The sequence below is a fragment of the Pavona decussata genome, unplaced genomic scaffold (assembly GCF_977016875.1).
Source record: "Pavona decussata unplaced genomic scaffold, jaPavDecu1.1 SCAFFOLD_242, whole genome shotgun sequence".
NCBI lineage: Eukaryota > Metazoa > Cnidaria > Anthozoa > Scleractinia > Agariciidae > Pavona > Pavona decussata.
In genome coordinates, this window is record NW_028145647.1 from 424,434 (window position 1) to 447,544 (window position 23,111).

At 37.7% G+C, this 23,111-nt stretch overlaps 2 protein-coding genes across 4 annotated transcripts; both read right to left on the reverse strand.

The window, feature by feature from the left end:
• Positions 1-4,297: 4,297 nt before the first annotated feature.
• On the reverse strand, positions 4,298-22,557 carry LOC146457509 (uncharacterized). Of its 3 annotated transcripts, none has more exons than XM_085091889.1 (3): positions 6,513-6,641; positions 5,665-5,810; positions 4,298-5,238 (listed from the first exon to the last, which is right to left on the reverse strand). In XM_085091889.1, exons 1-3 carry the CDS (start codon positions 6,569-6,571, stop codon positions 4,598-4,600), a joined length of 846 nt encoding a protein of 281 aa, XP_084948015.1. In that variant the 5' UTR covers positions 6,572-6,641; the 3' UTR covers positions 4,298-4,597. The 3 variants fall into 3 exon arrangements, with proteins under 3 accessions (XP_084948015.1, XP_084948017.1, XP_084948014.1); XM_085091891.1 differs by lacking the exon at positions 6,513-6,641 and adding an exon at positions 22,372-22,557 and having other exon boundaries at positions 4,321-5,238; XM_085091888.1 differs by lacking the exons at positions 4,298-5,238; positions 5,665-5,810; positions 6,513-6,641 and adding exons at positions 20,248-21,006; positions 21,423-21,571; positions 22,372-22,553.
• On the reverse strand, positions 12,577-14,901 carry LOC146457510 (uncharacterized). The gene is made up of 3 exons (XM_085091892.1): positions 14,767-14,901; positions 13,880-14,025; positions 12,577-13,450 (listed from the first exon to the last, which is right to left on the reverse strand). The coding sequence occupies exons 1-3, from the start codon at positions 14,823-14,825 to the stop codon at positions 12,807-12,809; spliced, it is 849 nt and encodes a 282-aa protein (XP_084948018.1). The 5' UTR covers positions 14,826-14,901; the 3' UTR covers positions 12,577-12,806.
• Positions 22,558-23,111: the final 554 nt, after the last annotated feature.

Genomic DNA, 23,111 nt, shown 5'->3' on the forward strand with positions numbered 1-23,111 from the left:
CAATTGTTCTCGAAGAACATCAAAATTATTTGCCTTCAAACACCCATTTGGAAGGTAAGCTGTAACCGAAGTATTATCTCAGGTTAACTGGGTAGTTTTGATGGGAAATGGCAGGGTTTTACAATGGTTTGCTCAGAAAGCGAGCTAAGGATAGTAGAATTGTTTACATTTCCTGGTTTAACAAGATCTCTTCGAAAGGTCAAATTGGGTCAACTTGCATGGGGCCGCTCGCCTCACAAATAACTTTTGCCAAGAAAAAAATTATATCACGTTCACAAACAGCTCTTTTACTTGCTAGAATTGAATTTTGAAAGAATTCTACATAATACCGAGTATGTTTTGAGATGTTTGAAAATGGTATGGAATTTTTGATTTTCAAAGTCTACAAATTTCGGTTCTCTTCGCTTGCTCCTCAGAAATTCGGAATTACAATTGTAAGTCTAAACTATCATCAAAGCAGCTTAGCAATACCTCCTGATTAACATTATAAACTAAGAAAAACCATAATTTGCTATGCGCCTTCACGCGAGTTCGATTATCTGATCATGAAATTTGACCTCATTCCTGTGATTTTTCGGCTTCACCGGTTGTCGACGGTTTTTCGTAATTTTCTCAAAAATGTAAAAACTCTAGAAACTAAAACTTATATCACGATTCTTAGCATACCATAGGTTATCTCTGGACGAAATATCAAGGGGTCCATTTTTCCAACCTTGTGCCACATTTTTTCAATCTCACTCGGTCCCTACAGAGAGTCGCTCTTAAGGTACTGAAATGCGCGTGCGTATCTCATTCTGCTTGCGTTTGCGTTCGACGTGTTAACGTCTCTTGGCTTGCGCTTACGTTTGCGCTTTGCGTTTGCGTTGCTCGTGTGAACCAGCCCGGCTTAAATACTTAAGTAATTTTACACGGTTTGTGACTGTGCGAGAAAAGCAGATCTTAGTATGAGCTACTGGAATTCGAAGTTGGGGGTAGCGGGGCATTTTAGGGATAATTAAGCAACAAATTATTCTAAAAGCAGTAAAATACAAAGCAATGTATTGCGTTTATTCCAAATTGAAGCTTTATTACCCCTGAAAAATGCATGGTTACCCCCTATTTTTTTTTGGACACCAAGTGCTCTTGCTAAGTTCTGCTTTCCGCGCACAGTTTTAAACCGCGCAAAAATATCCCTGTATTAGTAGGCACCACCCATACGAAACCCGAGTATCTCGAGATGCGCAGAACATATGCGCAGTAACAATAGTAGGCACCGTCCTTAATTTGCGTAAATAACTGCGGTAGTCTCTTTTTAACCAATTTTAAACGACTTAGGCACCATCCTTAATGATGGATTGTGTTTATTTCAGCATTTAAGACCTTGTACAAATCTCATTACTAAGCTTTATGGACGTATTTTCAAAACAGAGGGTTACTTTGAAACTGAAAAAAAAAATGGTTACTGTTTTTAATGTCTTCATTTTAACAAATACCAAGAATACTTGAACCTTAGTTTGCGCTACAGAATTTTTGTCCCTTTCCAAAGTATCAAAAGCTGATTATTGCCCTTTTTCTTTTAGCGACAATGGAAAGTGCACAGGGAAACGGCTAATAAGATTTGCGAAAATCATGAGTGGAACAGAATTCTATCCGCCTGATGGTATTCCAATGATCAGTTCGAATATCAGAAGAAGATCTTATGTGTCAGTAATTGCAACGAGCAGTGTGAATATCAGAGGAGGGGAACTTTACAAAAGAGAGTATTTATGGAAAGTGTGAATACAAGAGAAAGGCAATCTTAGAAATGCATGTTAGCTGGGTTTAAATTTCCTGTTCCCCACCGCGATTTTGTGAAAGAGCGAAAGTAAAAATTTAAAAACTACTCATTAATTCCTGTTAAGCTGCCACTTTTTAACGACCCAACCTCCATTAAGTCCCAAAACTGTCATCAGTATGATACCAAGACAAATCCATTGAACTGCACTGCATTGTGGAATCACTGTTACAAACTGTTTTTAGAATCTTCAGCAGAAGCTTAACAGATGCTCAATTTGCCCTACTGATCATTCAACAACAACACTTTATTAAAACAGAGATTTACAAGTTAGTTATATACCTACCCGCAAATAGCTAAAGGTAGTCGAGGCGGGTAGGTGGATTATTTCATTAGTTTCATTTGCTGGGTAACTTTGAGGCATTCAGTACTGGGAATGATTTTGTACTGTTGAAAGAAAAATTCTAGGGGTAAATTTCTGCAACTAATGAGTGTCTTTTTTTTTTAATGGATGCTGGTTTGTTAATATTTCTGTCACAAGTTTGCAAAGTGATAAATACAGCACTACAGTGTTGAAATTATAAGCATTGTAACCCCCTCTGTTTAGATGCAATAAGCAGCTGTGCAAAGTTTAAACAATATTCCTTTTCACTCTCTTTTTCGATGAAATCACCGTCCCCCTCCTCCGTCGACCCCTCGCCCACGACAAAAAGTGTTTAGTTTTTAGCGCTATTCAGCGGCCACCAACACGAAGTTTGGCTTTGTTTTAGATTGATTTGACGGCTCTTTTCTTTCTTTTTGAACCTTTGATTCAAATCATGTAAATATCGACTTTTTCTTGGCAAGAATTGTAGAATGCGCCATTTTCATGACAAGCAGCGCCTACAGGTTGTCTTGTGTGCAACAGTAGTCACAAGCCTCAGGCACTCAGCACGTGACATGTATTCAAATAAAGCATCACGGAATTTTCCTGACGAGCAGCTATTTAGCCGCCAAGTAAATATCCATCACTTTCACGGACACTGAGGTGAATAATTGTTTTGGTATATACCACACAAGTTGGATAACTAGCGGGCCAAAAAATTTCTTTATTTTTGACAGTATACCGACAAATGGTTGGAAATTTTAAAATAACGCACCTCGCGCGGTAGGCGATTTCTTGTTGTAGAAAGTTCCGTCTCGCTTTCTTGCGAACAATTAAAACCTTTTAAGGCACTTGTTTAGTTGCTGCAGTGTTATTTCTTCAAATTATTGTGTGAAATTCGTCTTGTTTTTGAAACCATGCTGCAAAACATTAGATGTTTCATTATTTACATTGTAATTATAGTGCTCGACAGTTTTCGTAAACAAGGCATTGTATTTTCAGTTTTCGCCTTAGAATATGAGGTTGGAAAGATTAAATAACTTACCATTTGATGCCGTCAAACTAAATTTTGTTGCCATTTTTGTATTTTTTGTAACAGCTCTCTAGTTTATCTTAATAAATTCCTCTTTAGTGACTTTGGCGAAACGGGAAGCCATCTTTTTTCTCTTAGGTTGCTCGGAGGTTAATAGTACTTGGCTAATCACCTCCGAGCTAGCCAATCAGCGCGCGCGAAAGGCACTATACACCGCATGAGAGGACGGAAACTGACATCGCGTACTGTAAGTACCTCCTGGCGTCTCTTACAAATCCTTAGTAAACTTTTCTAAGGATTTATGAGAGCTTTATCTGGAGTATCTGTTTGCGCTCCAGGTTTCGTCACCTATACTTTCCGTTTTCATGTGTGTGGTATATCCTAATTAACAATTTATTTACTTTCTCAAATATTCATATGAACGCAATCAGCTTGATTAGAGCTTGGAACTAACTGAACAGGATCAAAGTTTTTGCATTGCCCAATTAAAGTCCTTTCGCTTTTTCTTGAAGAAAAAACAAAACACGAAATCCTAGCAAAACGTACATTACCATCTGCTGCAATTTAGCCCCTCACTGGAACGACGCTCTTTGGCTCGTCACGCATTCCTCCGTCACGAGGAAGAATACATGACGTGACAGCTACGCTGCAATTTGGTTGGAGTATCAAGAAGATCAGATCCAAAATAACAAAGACCACCAACTAGTTTCAGTTCCTTCACGGGTATTGCATTATGGCAGTGACACCATTAAATAATTGTTTACTTACGACTGGACAAGAACACACGAGAATTTAGAAATTCACGGAAACTTGTTGTTTGCAGACTGAAACATCTGTTAAAAAAAATAAAAAAAACCGCCCTCGAGCTTGGTTGGTTCAACTGGGTAACATCTTTCTCTTTAAGGCCTTCCTGTTCACTCAATTATATGAATAATTCTTTTTTGAGAGCACTCTAGTCTTATGAAAAGAACTTATTTCTCTAGGATCGCCAAAATTTTCAGAATATTGGTCACAAGTGTCGCGAGATGTAATGTTTTGCAAATTTCGGAGAATCGACTTCCAGAGTCCTGTTAAATCATTGAAAGCTGCAGAAAAAGGACTAATTTCAATTGAGAGGGGAAAATGAACGCTGAGAGCAAATAAGGCTTTTTAAAAAGTAAAACCCCCAAGTTTATTCGCAACTTTCTGCCATACATTACGTTACAAACACTATATAAAAATACAGAAAAGTTCAGTTTTGTTCCCCCCACGATATAAAAAAAAGTAGGTATACTTGTAGCTTAAAAATCATGCTTCAAAGTTTAAAATGCACCTTTAACCCCTTACTATCTATCAATCTTTGATTTAAAATTACAAAATACCCTTTAACAAGCATTGTTTATAGAAAACTGCGCCTTCGTTTAGCTTTATTTTCTTTTAGTGATTTCTCAGGTGGCTTACAGACCCTTTAACGGATAAAAATGTTACCGTGTGGATTAGCCACACCTTTTAAGTGGTGTTGTTGGTTTCTTCCACATGGGTCGTGAGTGGGCCAACTTCCGCCTGTGCAACCATCAAAGTAATACAAGAGGCTGCTGAGGTTGAGAGTAGGTCCACAGCCGCCAATGCCGAAGGACTTTGGCACAGCAGAACATTGTTTGGATAAATGCTTCACCAGTTTACAGTTGATTGAGCCCGCCTTCTGTCTCACTATGCTGCCAGTGCCTTCCTTGCAAACGATCCAGTTGTTGATGTTGCTTTTGATCAGTGTTTCTTTGCCAATGGTTCGCCACAAAGCAAAGTTCATAGCCTCGTAATGCGTCTCGCTCAATGGCACTGTTGTGGAGACACGAGTATTGGCAGAGCTGGCTATCCAAGTGGGACGTGGGGTGACGGCGTTTGCGCTACTCGTGAAGCTTGAATAAGCTGTGAAAGTGTAACTCCAGACTAGAGTCCAGCCCCCTCCGTCCGTGTGCTGATCGCAGTAGGCTTGGAAAGCGTTACCATGGGAACCAGCATCCGGGTCAATCCAGTAAACGCCTGACGTGGCAAAGGGTACTTTCGCTTTGAGGTCCTTACAATTCAGTACTGGAGATTCCTTGGACAAGCCTGTGTTAAAAAGTATATAGATAGATACTGAGATATAGGCGAGCATTTCCTTTCTGAAAATATTTTTTAAGGACTGAAACAGTTTTATTATTAGCTCCTAAACAATGTGAGATTGCGGTTTTATCCAACCATTCATGCAGAGTGCAAATATATTTTACTTGTTAGTTTATTCAGTTAGTTGGGTAACTAATTGTTACGCTTAGCTTATTTTGAAACTGTCATCTGTAGATTGATTTTAGCTATTATTTTAACCTCATTTTCCCTTAACATTGCCTCTTGCCACAATTTCGCTTTTTTGGTGATCATTGTAATTTTTCTTTGTCTTTAATTTAATAACAATAAATGTAAGCAATTGCTCGGTGTTCACTTAGTGTTTAAAAGAGGAAATATATACATCATGTTAAATCCATTTAGTGAATAACTTACCCAAAGGAGCCGAATCTACCAGGTTATATTTGCCATTCACCAGTCGTTTAATGATCTCATTCTTACAGAACAGTGAAGTCCTGTAAAAATACAGATTTCCTTTTGCGTCCATCTCCAGCACTTTGTATCTCTGCTTATCCAAACCTCTGCGAAACAAAAATTGTTTCTCGTTACTACAATTTTGAATGGCCCTTTTGTCTTCGGCCTTCTAAAGTGGACTGTAAATATTTCAGTTCGGTGTAGTTTAGTTAGTAAAAAGTTGGCGATTCGCTTTCTAGATTTTTTAACCCAAAGTTAAGTAATATACCCTATCAAAGGTAATTTTCCCATTTTTCGTGATTCCCTGTGTAAATAAAGAAAATAGCTTAATCTTAGTTATCTGACTTTGTAAGACGCGCACTCGGACAAATTCTCTAATGTTAGCGAATGTCTTCCCTCTGAAAATCACGAAATTCGAATGGGGCAAAAATTTTCTGTGATATTTTGATATTTTAAGATTTTTTGACGGCCGAAACCAATTCGCGGGAAATCCAAACATAGAACTATGCTTTTCCTAAAATAACGTTAATTACATTCAAGAAGGCAATTTTAACAGATTACCTATCTTTAAAAAGAACTGCCATAGCACCATTTTAGCCGAAGGCAAATTGAATTTTAAAAATAAATATTTTGCTATTTCTTTTGCATCTGTGCACGAATAATACAGTATTGGATATATAAATAAAAGCGTTCATTTCGCTTTGTACAACCGCAGAATGTTAAGTTCGCATATTACAAATTCAAATTGTCCATGATATTTGGGATAAACACACCTAAAAGAATGTATGTTATCATGGCTGTGTTCCTACCTTGCAGTCGAGAAAGAGGAGCTGACGAGCAAGAAACCCAGCACAATACGGTACAACATGATACAACCTTTGTTTACAAGAGCAATAAAGATGCTGCTACCTTATTAGTTACCGGCTGATATGGAAAAACGAGGCAACGTGGGGCTATACATCGTCAGACAAAAGCTGAATAAAATATGCATCATTAAGAAAACGAGATTTTACTTGCAGTATTTTATTTTTAACCTTCTGAATGATATCACCTTGGTTGGCTTCGAGGGAATGGTGACGATATATCAAAGGTTTGATAAAGGCAAACATTTTGACAACGAGATCAACTAAATCTTATTGTCATAATGTTTGCCTTCCCCAATTCTTTAAGTAAAATACACGGACGGTGGCAGCGATCGACACTACGTTTGAAATCATTGAAAATCCAACCTTTGGATTTTACAATATAAAGGGTATTTCGTCGAATCAGTGTTTCTCGGCGTATGCTTTCTTGTCTAATGTGTTTGTTGACTTTGTCCAAAGGTACTCAGTTTTAAAATTCAAATTCTGCATATTTTTTGTTGATAACAACAAGCATCTATCATTTGAGTTATTCTTATCCCCCAGTCTGTTCTTTTAGCGTATTACATATGAAAAATTTTCAAAGTTTTAATACCACAGTAGATCGTTACGTTTGAGATTTTCTTCAGTTTTTGATCATATAAAATCACTTATAAATTCATTGTGTAAAACAAGAAAAACATTTACAGACAGCTCTTATTTAAATCAGCTCGTAGCCTTTCGCAAACGGGAAATGTCAATACTGTAACTGAACGCAAGGTGTCTCACAAGAGCTTAGGCGAAATGTGGGAAAATCGAGTTTTAGCTAATAATGGCGGCCATCCGTCCGAACCCAGAGGGCTTAAGTCCGTTTTTTACATCCAATCCATAAGCATAGTATGATAATTCACAAAGAAGCTTCAACATAAATAATAAAACAAAGCAAACATTTCCGTCGTTATTCAAGTTACATCATTAAATTCCAGGGCCGTACATAGCGGGGGACAGAGGGGCAGCTGCTCCCGCCAGGAAAAATGAATTTTTTTTTCTAACATAGTGTTTGAGTTTGCTGTGCTATTTCTTGATGCTATATTGGTCTGACATTACACGAAAATCGATTAATTGACTGTAACATCTTCCTTCAATATGAATTCCAAATAATTATTTTGAAAAATCTTTCGATGCAAACGCCAGTACAAGTTTTCTTATGAAAATGATGATTTTGTAATTTGGGCTGACTGTGGACTCGGTCATCAATGGCAAAAGATCGATTAAGTGGCCTTGCTATGGTGTTAATTCATCGCGGAACGGGCTTCACTCCACTCCAACAGAGAGCTATGACACGAAGTCAAATTGGAAGAGAATCTAGAACAGCCTAATAGGTTCCTTTTTGAGACTTGGTATTCTGATACCGAAACCTGGAATTTTAGCTCCAATTCCTTCAAGCCGCTGTCTCTGTTCAAACTGACGAAGGCTTTCAACGCTTTTTTGAAACCATCCATACAAAGTCTTCAACTGCTGTTCACAGTATAGCTTGAGTATAATATGGTATATAAATCATTATTGTGTAGCAGGGACCTCGGGGGCAGTTTCAAGCTAAACAGGGTGTTTATGCCATAAAAATCATAACAATTTAAGACAAAAAGCATCGGTATGTTAGGTCTTAGAAGCAATAACTTTCTGAGTAGGGGTGAAAACAAAACTAGAAACCCTGTCTGCATACGGGAGACCCCTGTGAGGGGTGTGCGGAGTTTGCTCCCTCAGACAAAAAATCATAGGTACGGTCCTGAATTCTTAATTAGACGATGCGGCTAGTTAACTGGCTCAATGTGAAATCCTTTAAGAGTGTTGGGGGTGGCTCATTGTTTCTAGCGTAAAATTCCGACTATCTCTCGGTTACGATCTGCAATCTGCAAACAGAAAGTTTTTTTCAAAGCAAATTTGACAGAAAAAAGTTCTAACCCTCAAAGCAGGGAGTTGCTTCAACACTGAACGAATGACAAGACTATTAAAAACTAAAAACGGAAGTTGATGAAGTGATAGACTGTAGCAAATCGTGTTGGATCGTAAACGGAAACACCAAGACTTGAAAGAAAATTTGCAGTTTAACGGAGGAGGAACTAATGCACTAAAGTTTCTACACTGACGAGCGTGTGACCAAAATTATTCGGCTGAATGAAGAAACTGACCGGAAGTCTTACACAGTAATGCAAAATTTCCCTTCGAGTTTCAAGACTAGCTTAATAGAGATCTTGTAGGAGTTGAAAACTTCTAAATTGTAGTTTACTCCTTTCGACTTTAGTAAAGCTATTTGAATGAAATTTATGAGTGTTGAATACTAATTTAGGGTTCTTCTTAATTTACATCTTAATTTAAGATAGCGAATAAAGTGCTTTGAGCTTAAGAAAGCAAATAAATTGCGAAATGTTTAACACACCTACGCTATGTTGGAGAAAAGTAGTTGTTTTAAAGTTACCCGAGTTTTTAGTAATTAGGAGGGAAAGGCGCTCAGTAAATTTAGGCGGATAACACACACGACAAATGTATTTTTTTCCATTGCGCATATGCCACACATTGACATTCCAATCCTAGCAGTATGCAGAATGTTTGTCCCATGAACTTACTTTAATGGCCTTAGCTCCCACGAGTTTCCTGTAGCTCAGTGGTAGAGAATCCGAACTAGTAATCGGAAGGTCTTAGGTTCGACTCCTGATAGGAGCACTCATATTTTTTTCCGAGTAGTGTAATTTTTTTAATACATCATTCTCATATTTTTCTTTATTTGTACCCGTAATGCCAAAATCTCTTTTCAGTTTCATCACTAAAAAAGCATGTGAGACGCTGCCAAATGCCTTATTCTATAATCGACGAATGTCGCAGCTACAAAGTTTCTTGAGTCCTGTCATCTCCTGCACGCCTCCGTCAGATGGATCAGCAAGTATTCTGTCGAATAAGCTGTGTATAGTGTGCCCACTGCCTATTTGAGACTATGTTATTCTCTTTGAAGGTATGCCTCACAAGGGTATCATTAACCTCCGATTCCAAGATTTTGCTTGAGATACTGAAAAAGAAGATCGGGCGATAGTTACCGCACTCTGCTTCGTCATTCTTTTTAAATATGGGCGTAAGCTTTGCTATCTCCAAGTACAGAACACAGTTTTACGTCCAGAGCGATACCGATAGAGACCCGTCAAAGATGGAACTATAGCATCACTCACGAGTTTAAACAGCTTCGGTGCCATCGGTGGAATATTTTCATGGCCTGTAGACTTGTTGGTTTTGAGCGCGTTAACTTTGTTTTGTACTGAGCACTGCGTAATCGTGAAGTCTGCAAGTGACGGAGGTTCAATTGTCGAGTTTGTAGCATTTAATATTGGTTGCTGACCGTTATCCCTGAGCGACGGAACTGCCGCCGCCAGCTTATCTCCAACCGTGGCAAAGTATGAGCTCATTAGGCTGGCTTCCTCCTCGTTAGCTAGTGCAAGACTGCCGTCTTCTCTTTTGACAGGGCCGATGTTCTTATACGCTGTTGGATTTCGAACTTTATTTCGTAGATTTTAATAGGCGCTCGTTTTTTTTTTTTTAACTTCTTTGCACATTTTGGAGAAGTATGAACGTTTTGCTTGCCTTAGGGCCGATGTAACCTCGTTTCCAGCTCGCTTGTACTCTTGTCACATTTTAGAGCATTTAGATGAGACTGTCGTCTTTAATATCTGATACCTTTGGTTCATTTTATAGTGAAAGGTATTGGTGATCCAATAAACCCTGCGTGCGTGTTCGTCGCAAATGTTGTTAAATAAATGTTGCCAGGTCCACAAGACAACATCTTCGTCATCAAAGATCGATGAAATGAGGGTGGATAGAACATCTATCCGCCCTGATGAGATGGAAAAGACGCCGTTTCGATCTCGTATCTAAATTTGTCCTCGTCCAATCTCGTTTTTGTGTCCTTCGATGGCGGTCTTTTGTTCTTTAAGTGTAAAGCTGCATATATTTATTTGTGGTACAAGATTTCCAGAGGAAATACGTCCGTGGTACCAACAACATCAACATCTCCCTCCCCCACGAGCTTACCTCTGTGCCCGCGTACAGCCGTACAAGGGCGAGTCCTGACTTTAAGATAAGTCTACCGTTCTCTTCAGTCGACGCTTACAAACACTCATTTTGTGTAAGATCAATCCCAGCATGGAATGCATTACCAGCTGACATCGTCAAGTCTGGCTCTTACTCGGAATTTATTAGTTCTTTATATGTTCTGCATGTATAATTTAACCTATTGTGCGTCCGCTGGCCGCTCCGCTCCAATTGTAGAAACCTGTCTTGTCCTTATTTCTGAAAGGATGATCATCAGACCTTAGCTTGTGAAGATATCCATTATATATCAGAACATTTTACAAGTGTAAACAATACCTTGCTTTGTAACTTAAATTATTTTTGAACGTTCTGTGAAACAATTTATGTTTATCTTTCTTGTAATCGAAGAATACACCATCTTGATGCGAAGATAAATAAAAAAGGTTTGAAAGTAAAACAACAAACAGCAAACAAATAAGCTGCACTGATACTTTTTACTTTTCACTTTATGTGTAAATAAACCAAACTTTACATTTCACAACCTTCAGCCATCTTCATTCGAATCCAGAGAACTAAAGATTTTCTAGCATACAATGCACAGAAACAATCTACATATCTGCTAGTACTTCCAACGCCTTTGCATATGTGTAGAAAAATTTTGTTATTATTAACATTTGTCATTAGTTGATCAGTTTCAGTTACTGTCAAATGTCATCCTCATAAAATATAGTCTTACTTACTTTGTTGGCACTAATTAAAATTGACTTTTTTTTTCAGTTGGACTTTCTCATTTTTCGAAGCAAAACTCAAAATAGAAACCCTTTTATCTGGTAGATAGGAGAACGGAAGTGTGCGGCGAAGAGGGGTGAAACGAGTGAGGAAACACGCAGAACAAACTCGCTCACCCGCGCGCGCGCTCTCCACGTCACCGATCATGTGATACCACATGATATAATAGGCAGGCTTCAAAATTTATTTTTATAGCATTTCTGGGTCGAATCAAGAGGTTCTCTAGCATAGCTTAATAGTATGTGGGAAGGAAAACTTCATAATTGTTCTAACTTGAAAACGTTTTGCCGGGTTTGACTAAACGTCCTCACCCGAATAGGAGTTTTCAGTGTACAGAAGTCCGTTTTATGACCAGTGAATATGGCGGAATCTACTTTTTCCCTCACAATGTTTAACCATGTTCCCCTGTTCCACCAATTTATATTCATAGGCTTCCTGTTTTCCTATTTGTTCAGTTTCGGCAGCTCAACTTTGCTTTGGTGTTTTGAGAACATCTTTTCAAAAAATATTAAAAAATCTAGCGATTCGGTAATTTCTCAAAAAACTTATGAAAATTTCAGACGCGAAATATCATTCATGACGGATAGTAATTTTAAGTTGTGGAAAGACTTTCTCCAATGAAATAGATTAAATAAGTTCAAGGTAAGTGAGTTATAATTAATATAAAAAAATTAAGACATTTAAAATTGAATATCAGTAAAAATCCACGTCGTTTCACAAATGTTGTTACAAAAATACAAGAAACGGCATTCCTTTCTCAATAGAGTGTAAACAGGCGCCTTGAAAATCGCGCTTTTTTTCATTATTTTTGCTTTAAAATCATCTAACAAGCCAAGTCTGGAGAACTGCGAAAATTGTGTCAAGATAAGGTTTTCATATTACTTTAGTGATTACTCGGGAAGCTGGCAAATCTTTAAACGGAAAAAAATGTCACCATGTATATGGTTTTGTTTGTTTCTTCCACTTGAGTCACGTTTGAGGGAATTGCTGTCTGTGCAACCATCAAAGAAACAAAAGCGATTGAGGAGTTTGAGACACGGTCTTCAGTTCTTTAAAATCTCTATTTGTAATAAATACTGAAAAAGTGTCATACAAAAAGCAGAGGGCTGACAAAGTACGAGAATAAAAATTAATGAACACTGAAATAAAATGAGACCTTTTAAAATATAAAACCCTCGTTTATTTGTACCATAAGTTTTAAAAACAGTGTATAAAAAAACAAAAATATTTCCCATTCACATTACGGCGCAAGAGAGCAATTGTACGACTCGAGTAGCATGCTTTTTAAAATATTTGTCCCTTTAAAACCTCTTAACAAGCATTTGTTGACAACGAAATCTGTGTCACTGCAGAGTTTCATGTTTGTCTTAATGATTACTTGAGCGGGTAACAAATCAGCTTTTAACGAACAAAAATATTACCGTGCGGATTAACCACACCTTTTAACTGATTCGCTTGATTTTTTCCACATGGGTCGTGGGTGGGCGAGTTACTGACAGTAGAAGCGTCAAAGTAATAATAGAGACTACTGCTGGAGAGATAAGGTCCGTTTTTGTACATCATCAAAGACTTTGGCACCACTCCAGCGCATTGCTTTGAAACTTGTTTAACCAGTTTACAGTTGATTGATCCCGCCTTCTGTCTCACTATGCTGCCAGTGCCTTCCTTGCAAACGATCCAGTTGTTGATGTTGCTTTTGATCAGTGTTTCTTTGCCAATGGTTCGCCACAAAGCAAAGTTCATAGCCTCGTAATGCGTCTCGCTCAATGGCACTGTTGTGGAGACGCGTGTGTTAGCAGCGCTGGCTGTCCAAGTGGGACGAGGGGTGACGGCGTTCGCATTACTGGTGAAGCTTGAGTAAGCTGTGAAGGTGTAACTCCAGACTAGAGTCCAGCCCCCTCCGTCTGTCTGTTGATCGCAGTAGGCTTGGAAAGCTTTACCATGGGAACCAGCATCCGGGTCAATCCAGTAGACGTCTGACGTGGCAGAAGGGACTTTCAGTTTGAGGTCCTTACAATTCAGTACTGGAGACTCCTTGGACAGGCCTGTGTTAAAAGAAAAAAACAAAACAATGTAGATATAGGCAAGCATTTCCTTTCTGAAAATATCAGTTTTAAGGACTGAACCAGTTTATTGTTAGTTCCTAAACAATGCGAGATTGCGGTTTTATCCAATCATTCATGCAGAATGGCAAATGTATTTTAACTTGTTAGTTTATTCAGTTAGTTTCCTTACTAATTGTAACCCTTAGCTTATTTTGAAACTGTAATCTGTAGATTGATTTTCGCCATTATTTTAACCTCATTTTCCCTTAACATTGACTCTTGTCACAATTTCGCTTTTTTGGTGATCATTGTAATTTTTCTTTGTCTTTAATTTAATGACAATAAATGTAAGCAATTGCTCGGTGTTCACTTAGTGTTTAAAAGAGGAAATATATACATCATGTTAAATCCATTTAGTGAATAACTTACCCAAAGGAGCCGAATCTACCAGATTATATTTGCCATTCACCAGTCGTTTAATGATCTCATTCTTACAGAACAGTGAAGTCCTGTAAAAATACAGATTTCCTTTCGAGTCCATCTCCAGCACTTTGTATCTCTGCTTATCCAAACCTCTGCGAAAGAAAAATTGTTTCACATTACTACAATTTTGAATGGCCCTTTTGTCTTCGGCCCTCTAGACTGGATTCAGTGTAAATATTTCAGTTTTGGTGTAGTTTAGTTAGTAAAAGGTTTGCGATTCGCTTTCTAGATCTATTTCACATAAAAGCCCCCCTTAGAAAAACCCAATATTTTAAAAGTAATATACCCTATCAAAGGTAATTTTCCCATTTTTCGTGATTGTCCAAGCATTGTATAAATAAAGAAAATAGCTTAATTTTAGTTATCTGAGCTGACTTTGTAAGACGCGTGCTCCGACAAATTCTCCTAAGTTAGCGAATGTCTTCTCTCTGAAAATCACTAAATTCGAATGGGGCAAAAAAATTTTCTGTGATATTAATAAAACAGATTTTTTTGACGGCCGAAACCAATTCGCGGGAAACCCATTATAAAACTTTGCTTTTCCTAAAATAACGTTAATTACATTCAAGAAAGCAAATTTTAATAGATTACCTATTTTTAATAAGAATTGCCATAGCACCATTTTAGCCGAAGGCGAATCGAATAATAAATATTTTGCTATTTCTTTTGCATCTGTGCATGAATAATACAGTATTGGGTATATAAATAAAAGCGTTCATTTCGCTTTATACAACCACAGAATGTTAAGTTCGCATATTACAAATTCAAGCTGTCCATGATATATGGGATAAACACACCTAAAAGAATGTATGTTATCATGGCTGTGTTCCTACCTTGCAGTCGAGAAGGAAGAGCTGACGAGCAAGAAAACCAGCACAATGCGGTACAACATGGTACAACCTTTGTTTACAAGAGCAATTAAGATTCGGCTGCCTTGTTAGTTACCGGCTGATATGGAAAAACGAGGCAACGTGGGGCTATACATCGTAAGAGAAAAGCTGCATAAAATATGCATCATTAAGAAAACGAGATTTTACTTGCAGTATTTTATTTTTAACCTTCTGAATGATATCACCTTCGTTGGCTTCGAAGGAATGGTGACGATATATCAAAGGATTGATAGAGGCAAACATTTTGACAACAAGATCAACTAGATCTTATTGTCAAAATGTTTGCCTTCACCGAGTCTTTAAGTATAATGGACGATGGCCGCGATCGACACTATCTTTGAAGTCGTTGAAAATCCAAGCCTTTGGATTTTACAATATAAAGGGTATTTTGTCGAGTCAGTGTTTCGCGGTGTATGCTTTCTTGTCTAATGTGTTTGTTGACTTTGTCCAAAGGTACTCAGTTTTGAAATTCAAATTCTGCATATTTCTTGTTGATGACAACAGGCATCTATCATTTGAGTCATTCTTATCCCCAGTCTGTTCTTTTAGCGTACTACATATGTACAATTTTCAAAGTTTCAATACCACAGTAGATTGTTACGTTTGAGATTTTCTTCAGTTCTTGATCATAATCATATAAAATCACTTATAAATTCATTGTGTAAAACAAGAAAAACATTTACAGACAGCTCTTATTTAAATCGACTCGTAGCCTTTCCCAAACGGGACATGTCAATACTGTAACTGAACGCAAGGTGTCGCACACGAGCTAAGGCAAAATGTGGGAAAACTGATTTGAGTTTTAGCTAATAATGGCGGCCATCCGTCCGAACCCAGAGGGCTCAAGCCCGTTTTTTACATCCAATCCATAAGCATAGTATGATAATTCACAAAGAAGCTTCAACATAAATAATAAAACAAAGCAAACATTTGCTTCTTTATTTGTTACATCATTAAATTGTTATTCTTAATTAGACGATGCGGCTAGTTAACTGGCTCAATGTGAAATCCTTTAAGAGTGTTGGGGGTGGCTCATTGTTTCTAGCGTAAAATTCCGACTATCTCTCGGTTACGATCTGCAATCTGCGAACAGAAAGCTTTTTCAAAGCAAATTTGACAGAAAGATTAGTTCTAACCCTCAAAGCAGGGAATTGCTTCAACACTGAACGAATGACAAGACTTTTAAAAACTAAAAACGGAAGTTGATGAGGTGACAGACTGTAGCAAAATCGTGTTGGACTGTAAACGGAAATACCAAGACTTGAAAGAAAATTTGCAGTTTAACGGAGGAGGAACTAATGGACAAAAGTTTCAACACTGACGAGGCTGTGACCGAAATTATTCGGCTGAATGAAGAAATTGACCGGAGGACTTAGACAATAATGAAAAACTTTCCTTTCGAGTTTCAAGAAGCTAGCTTTAAAGAGAACTTGTAGGAGTTGAGAACTTTAAAATTGTATTTTACTTCTTTGGGCTTTAGTAAAACTATTTGAATAAAATATATGCGTGTTGAATACTTATTTAGGGTTCTTCTTAATTTAATGCGTGATTTAAAGGAAACCTCCACTGTTGAAATAAGTTAACCTAAGAATAAAAAGCGGAAATAGCCTGGATACGTTCCATCGGAGACAAAGTCTTAATGTTCATTGGAAGACTATTAAATAAGGATGCACCATGATAATAAAAAGACTTTTTTGCAACATCTAAATGAAATTTGGGAAGTATAATGTCAGTAATTGACGACCTAGTGCATCTAACACGCCTATGATATGTTAGAGAAAAGTAGTTGTTTTAAACTTTCCCGAGTTTTTAGTAATTAGGCGGGAAAAGCGCTCAGTAAATTTAGGAGGGAAACACATACGGCAAATATATTTTTCATTATTTGTACCCGTAATGCCAAAATCACTAGCAGGTGAGAGGCTGCCAAATGCCTCAGTCTGAAATCCACGAATGTCGCAGCTACAAAGTTTCCTGAGTCTTGTACTCTCCTGCATGTCTCCGTCAGATGGATCAGCAGGTATTCTGTCAAATAACCTGGGTAGTATGCCCACTGCCTATTTGAGACTTTGTTATTCTCTTTGAAGGTAAGCCTCAAAAGGGTATCATTGACCTCCGATTCCAAGATCTTGCTTGGGATACCGAGTAAGGAGATCGGGCGATAGTCACCTCACTCCGCTTCGTCATTCTTTTTAAATATGGGCGTAAGCTTTGCTATCTTCCAAGTAGAGAACACAGTTTTGCGTCCACAGCGATACCGATAGAGACCCGTCAAAGCTGGAACTACAGCATCACCCGCGAGTTTTAACAGCTTCGGTGCCATTGGTGGAATATTGTCAGGGCCTGTAGACTTGTTGTTTCGAGCGCGTTGACTTTGTTTTGTACTAAGCGCAGCGTATAATCGCGAACTCTGCAAGTGCGCAGGTTCACTTCTCGAGTTTGTATCATTTAAGATAAGTTGCTGACCGTTATAACATAGCGCTCGTGCTTCCCTATCTAACTCCTATTGGCGTCATCATGGTACATTTCTCAACATACGCACGACCGTGCGTCCATTCGATGACGTGTGCAAATCAGACAAACTCGGGTTTCCTTCGCTTAGTTTTTTCAAAGTTTCCCCAGAAATGGACGAAAATAATGAAGAACTACCCGACTTTTCCCTTGGAATTGAGTCTTCTTCAACTGTACCGTGCACAACGTAAACATCGGGATGAATGGAAACCCTAGCTCCTGCCTTTATAAGTTGACTTAAATATTTGAGTACTTTAACATTCTGTGGGCTTGGAAACTTGTTTGTCTACATTTTCATTGACTTTAAACAAATCAAAGAAGCAAAATTTTCATCGATACCATTTTGGCGTGTCTGTAACCAGCCAATACGGAAACTTTGTTTTCCATACAGTGCATTGAGAAAATTTTGTAATCAATCATAAATAAAACTTGTTTTCCGCGCAGTACTTTGTTGTCACTATGTTATAAAAGAATTGATTCATGCTATTAGCTGTGCTTATATCGAGTTATGGATGTACTTGGGAAGTTTGGAGAGCACGAAAGAAGCTAGCACGCTTCTTTCGTGCTCTCCAAACTTCCCGCGCGCGTGCATCCATAACTCGATCGATATACGCACGCTAAGCATGAACCAATTCTTAATTCTCACCTCACCACCCACCGTGAAGGGAATATAATCGTTGAAAAAAGCAGAAGTTTAAGTTCGTTCATTTGGCGCTTCCTTGAGAGTGCGATCTGAGGATCAGAACAAACACACAGTAAAATAATACAAGATGTCGTTGCGTATTAAACGTTTGATCAATATATGGAAATTACAACAAATGGCATTATTTGCAGAAAACGGACGTCGAGACTTTGATCATCAGTGCTGGTTTAGCCTCATTCAGTCCTTAGCTTTTGAAGATATCCATTATATATCAGAACATTTTACAAGTGTAAACAATACCTTGCTTTGTACGTAACTTAAATTATTGTTGAACGTTCTGTGAACGAATTTATGTTTATCTTTTTTGTAATCGAAGAATTCACCATCGTGATGGAAAAATAAATATAAACGTTTGAAAGTAAAAGAAGAAACAGCAAACAAATAAACTGCATTGATACTTTTCACTGCACTGATCTCAGGTTGTATAGATGCACATGACAGGCGTCACTTTATGTGTAAATAAACCAAACTTTAAATTTGACAACTTTCAGCCATCTTCAACTAAAGGTTTCCTAGCATACAATGCAGAGAAAAAAAATCTACATATCTCCTAGGACTTCTAATGCCTTGGCATATGTGCAGAAAAATTGTGTGATTATTAACACTTGCCATTAGTTTATCAGTTTCATTTCGTGGGGAGCAGGAAGGGCGCAGTGGTGAGAGCACTCACCTCCCAGCAATGTGGCCCGGGTTCGATTCCCGGACTCGGCGTCATATGTGGGTTGAGCTCGTCCTTGCTCTGAGAGGTTTTTCTCCGGGTTCTCCGGTTTTCCCCTCTCCTCAAACACCAACACTTCTAAATTCCAATTCGATTTGGAAGGTGTCTCAAATAAGTGCTCTGAGTTAAAGACATTCAGATACTTAAATAAAGTGATTTATTTTTATTTTATTATTACCGTCAGATGTCTCCCTCATAAGTCTTAGTTACTTTTGGAACTAATTAAAATTGATTATTATTATATGTTGCAGTTGAACTTTGCATTTTTCGAAGCAAAACAAGAGGACGGAATTGTGCGGTGAAGAGGGGTAAGACGAGCGAGGAAACACGCTGACCATTCATGTGATACCACATGATAAAATAAGCAGGCTTCAAAATTTATTTTTACGGCATTTCTGGGTCGAATCAGGAGGTTCTTTGGCATAACTTTGTAATATGTGGGAAGGAAAACTTCATAATTGTCCTAACTTGAAAACGTTTGGTGGGTTTGACAAAACGTCCTCACCCGAAAAGGAGTTGTTTTTACAGAAGCGCGTTTTATGACTAGCGAATATGGCGGAATCTACTTTTCCCTCACAGCGTTTAACCATGTTCCCTTGTTTCACCAATCTATATTCACTGGCTTCCTGTTTTTCTATTTGTTCAGGTTTGGCAGCCCAACTTTGCTTTGGACTTTTGAGAGCGTCTTTTCAAAAAATATGAAAAATTTGGCGATTCGGTAATTTCCCAAAAAATTTCTGAAAATTTCAGACGCGAAATATCATCCATGACGGACAGTGAAATTAAGTTGTGGAAAGGCTTTCTTCAATGAAATAAAATTATAAGTTCAAGGTAAGTGAGTTACAATTAATACATAAACAAATCAAGACAATTAAAATTGAATATCAGTAAATATCCACGCTGTTTCGCAACGCTGTAATAAAATACACTGTACAAAAATACAAGAAACGGTATTCCTTTCTCAATAGAGTGGAAACAGGCGCCTTGAATATCGTGGTTTTTCATTTTTTTGCTTTCAAATCGATTAAACAAGCCAAGTGTGGAGAACTGCGAAAATTGTGTTAAGATAAGGTTTTCATATTAATTTAGTGATTACTCGGGGAAGCTGGCAAATCTTTCCATGGAAAAAAATGTTAACATGTATATGGTTTTCTTCTTTCATATTGGTCACGTGTAAGGTGATTCCTGTCTGTGCAACCGTCAAAGAAGCAAAAGCGATTGTGTAGTTTGGGACTCGGTCTTCAAGTCTTTAAAATTTCTATTTGTAATGAATATAAAAAAATGTCATACAAAAAGCAGAGCGCTGACAAAGTTGGAGAATAAAAATCAATGAACACTGAAATAAAATGAGACCTTTTAAAATATAAAAACCCTCGTTTATTTGTACCACAAGTTGCCTTAAAAACACCGTATAAAAATACAAAAAATATTTCCCTTTCCAATACAGCGTAAAATAGCAATTGTACGACTCGAGTAGCATGATATTAGCATGACAAAAATATTTGTCCCTTTAAAACCTCTTAACAAGCATTGGTTGACAAAGAAAAGTGTGTCATTGCAGAGTTTCATGTTTATCTTAATGATTACTCGAGCGGGTAAGAAATCAGTTTTTAACGGACAAAAAGATTACCGTGCGGATTAACCACGCCTTTTAACTGATTTTGCTGCCCTTTACCACATGGGTCATGTGTGGGCCAGCCATCGCCAGTATAAGCGTCAAAGTAATAATAGAGACTACTGCTGGAGAGATAAGGTCCGCCATTGTTTATCCTCAAAGACTTTGGCACCACTCCAGCGCATTGCTTTGAGACCTGTTTAACCAGTTTACAGTTGATTGAGCCCGCCTTCTGTCTCACTATGCTGCCAGTGCCTTCCTTGCAAGCGATCCAGTTGTTGATGTTGCTTTTGATCAGTGTTTCTTTGCCAATGGTTCGCCACAAAGCAAAGTTCATAGCCTCGTAATGCGTCTCGCTCAATGGCACTGTTGTGGAGACACGAGTATTGGCAGAGCTGGCTGTCCAGCTGGGACGAGGGGTGACGGCGTTTATTTTATCTGCAAAGCTTGAGTAAGCTGTGAAGGTGTAACTCCAGACTAGAGTCCAGCCCCCACCGTCTGTCTGTTGATCGCAGTAGGCTTGGAAAGCGTTACCATGGGAACCAGCATCCGGGTCAATCCAGTAGACTCCTGACGTGGCAGAAGGCACTTTCAGTTTGAGGTCCTTACAATTCAGTACTGGAGACGCCTTAGACAGGCCTGTTAAAAATAAAACAATATAGATGAACACACTATTAATATTAGTCTTTGTTAAATAAAGTGCATTTCCTTTACCCTGAAAATATTTTGTGAAGGACTGGACTAGTTTGATTTTTTCTTTCTAAACAATGAAAGATTGTGGTTTTATCCAATCATTATTTAACATATTAGTTTTTTCAGTTAGTTTGCTTCATAAATTTTGCTCTTTGCACGTTTTGAAACTGTATTTTAATAAAAATCTTTACGTCATTTTCTTTTGTCTGAACCTTTTTTGTGCCGAATTATGATAATTTCCTTTGTCTTTATAAAGAAAAATTAATCACAATGAGAAAAAATCAAAAACATTCTCTTGCTGTCCACTCATTGCTCAATAGAGGAAATATGTACATATTAAATCAATTTATTGAATGACTTACCCAAAGGAGCCGAATCTACCAGATTATATTTGCCATTCACCAGCCGTTTAATGATCTCATTCTTACAGAACAATGAAGTCCTGTAAAAATACAGATTTCCTTTCGTGTCCATCTCCAGCACTTTGTATCGGCTCTGTTTAGCCAAACCCCTGCAAAAAAAAAATTCAGGTAAAGTTTATTAAAGGCTACCACGATTTTGAATAGAGCATTTATCTTCCCTTCGAAAATGAATGGTGATCATTTCAGGTCGATCAGTTTACCTTAAAAAGTAACAGCTTGAAAAAACTATAAACAACACAGGTTGATAAAACCTACAATAATACACCTCATCGAAGCAAATTTTTTCGTTTCCCTTCATAGTGTTGAACACAAGAATTTCTTCTCGCGAGGAAATAAAGTAACTTTAAATATAAGCCTGGTTTACACTACTTTGCAAGACGCACGTTTCGCCCAATTCTCCAACTGCGCAATAATTTAATGTCGTAAAATGTCTCAGCCCTTCGAATTGAATCGCGAAATTAAGATGTGGCATAAGATTTATGTAATGATAGATTTTTTGACGGCCGAAAGCAATTCACGGGTAGCCCAAACGTGCTTTCGTTAAATCATTGAGGATTAAATTGTGGTTGAATGCTTTTATAGCAAATTTATTACCGTCGAGGAACTAAATTGCACCTGCATAATTGTGTTGATAACTGCCATAACATAATTTCAGTCGAACACAAAATCTTTTTAAACAATATACATTTAGCAACTCTTATTCTTTTGTAGCTTGCATCTGGGAATGTCTGTGTGAATGAAAGCAGTAACTAATGGAGTAATATGCCAGTCTATGAAGCTTTTCGTCTTGTCGCTTCTCAATTATCAGAATAAGAAGTTTGTTTATTTTAAATTCAACTCGATTATAACATTTCGTTTAAAAAGAAGAATATTACTGAAGTGTTCTTACCTCGTAGTCGACAGCGAGGAGCTGACGAGCAACAAACCCAACAAAATACGATACAACATGGTACAAAGTTGTTTTACAGGAGCGTTGAAGACTAAGCTGCCTTATTAGTTACCGGCTGATATGGAGAAACGAAGCAATGTGGAGCTATACATCGTCATCAGTACAGAGAAACGCTGAATAAAATATGCATGATTAGACAAACGAGATTTTACTCGCAGTATTTTATTTTTAACCTTCTGAATAATTACATCGTGGTTGGCTTCGAAGGAATGGCGAAGATATGACAAAGGATTGATTAAAGCAGCTTCGACAACAAGCTCTTTGGTGGTCTTGGGCTTCTCGGTCGTGAACTACATTTGAAGTCTTTGCTTTAAAAAAATTCATTCATTTGGGTTTTGATTTACAATGTGAATCCTGGTTATTATACTCCCCTGTAAAATATGTCACATAAATCACAGGCAATATCAGGCTCTTCTCTAAAGCAAACAGTAGTATAGCAGATGATGGTATAGGCGCATTTTCCAAAATTTTGTGCTATAATTTTGCGCCGATATTTTTTTCCATTAAAAATCATTCCAAATCATAATGGCTTAATAAATGATAGAAAATAGGTGGAAAATATGGAATGAATTATGATAAAACGCTAGAATTAATCATATGATTTAAATCATTTAATTGTATCACTTTTTGGAAATCTATATATAAATAATTTTGCGCCAAAAATTGCGCTAATAAATTTT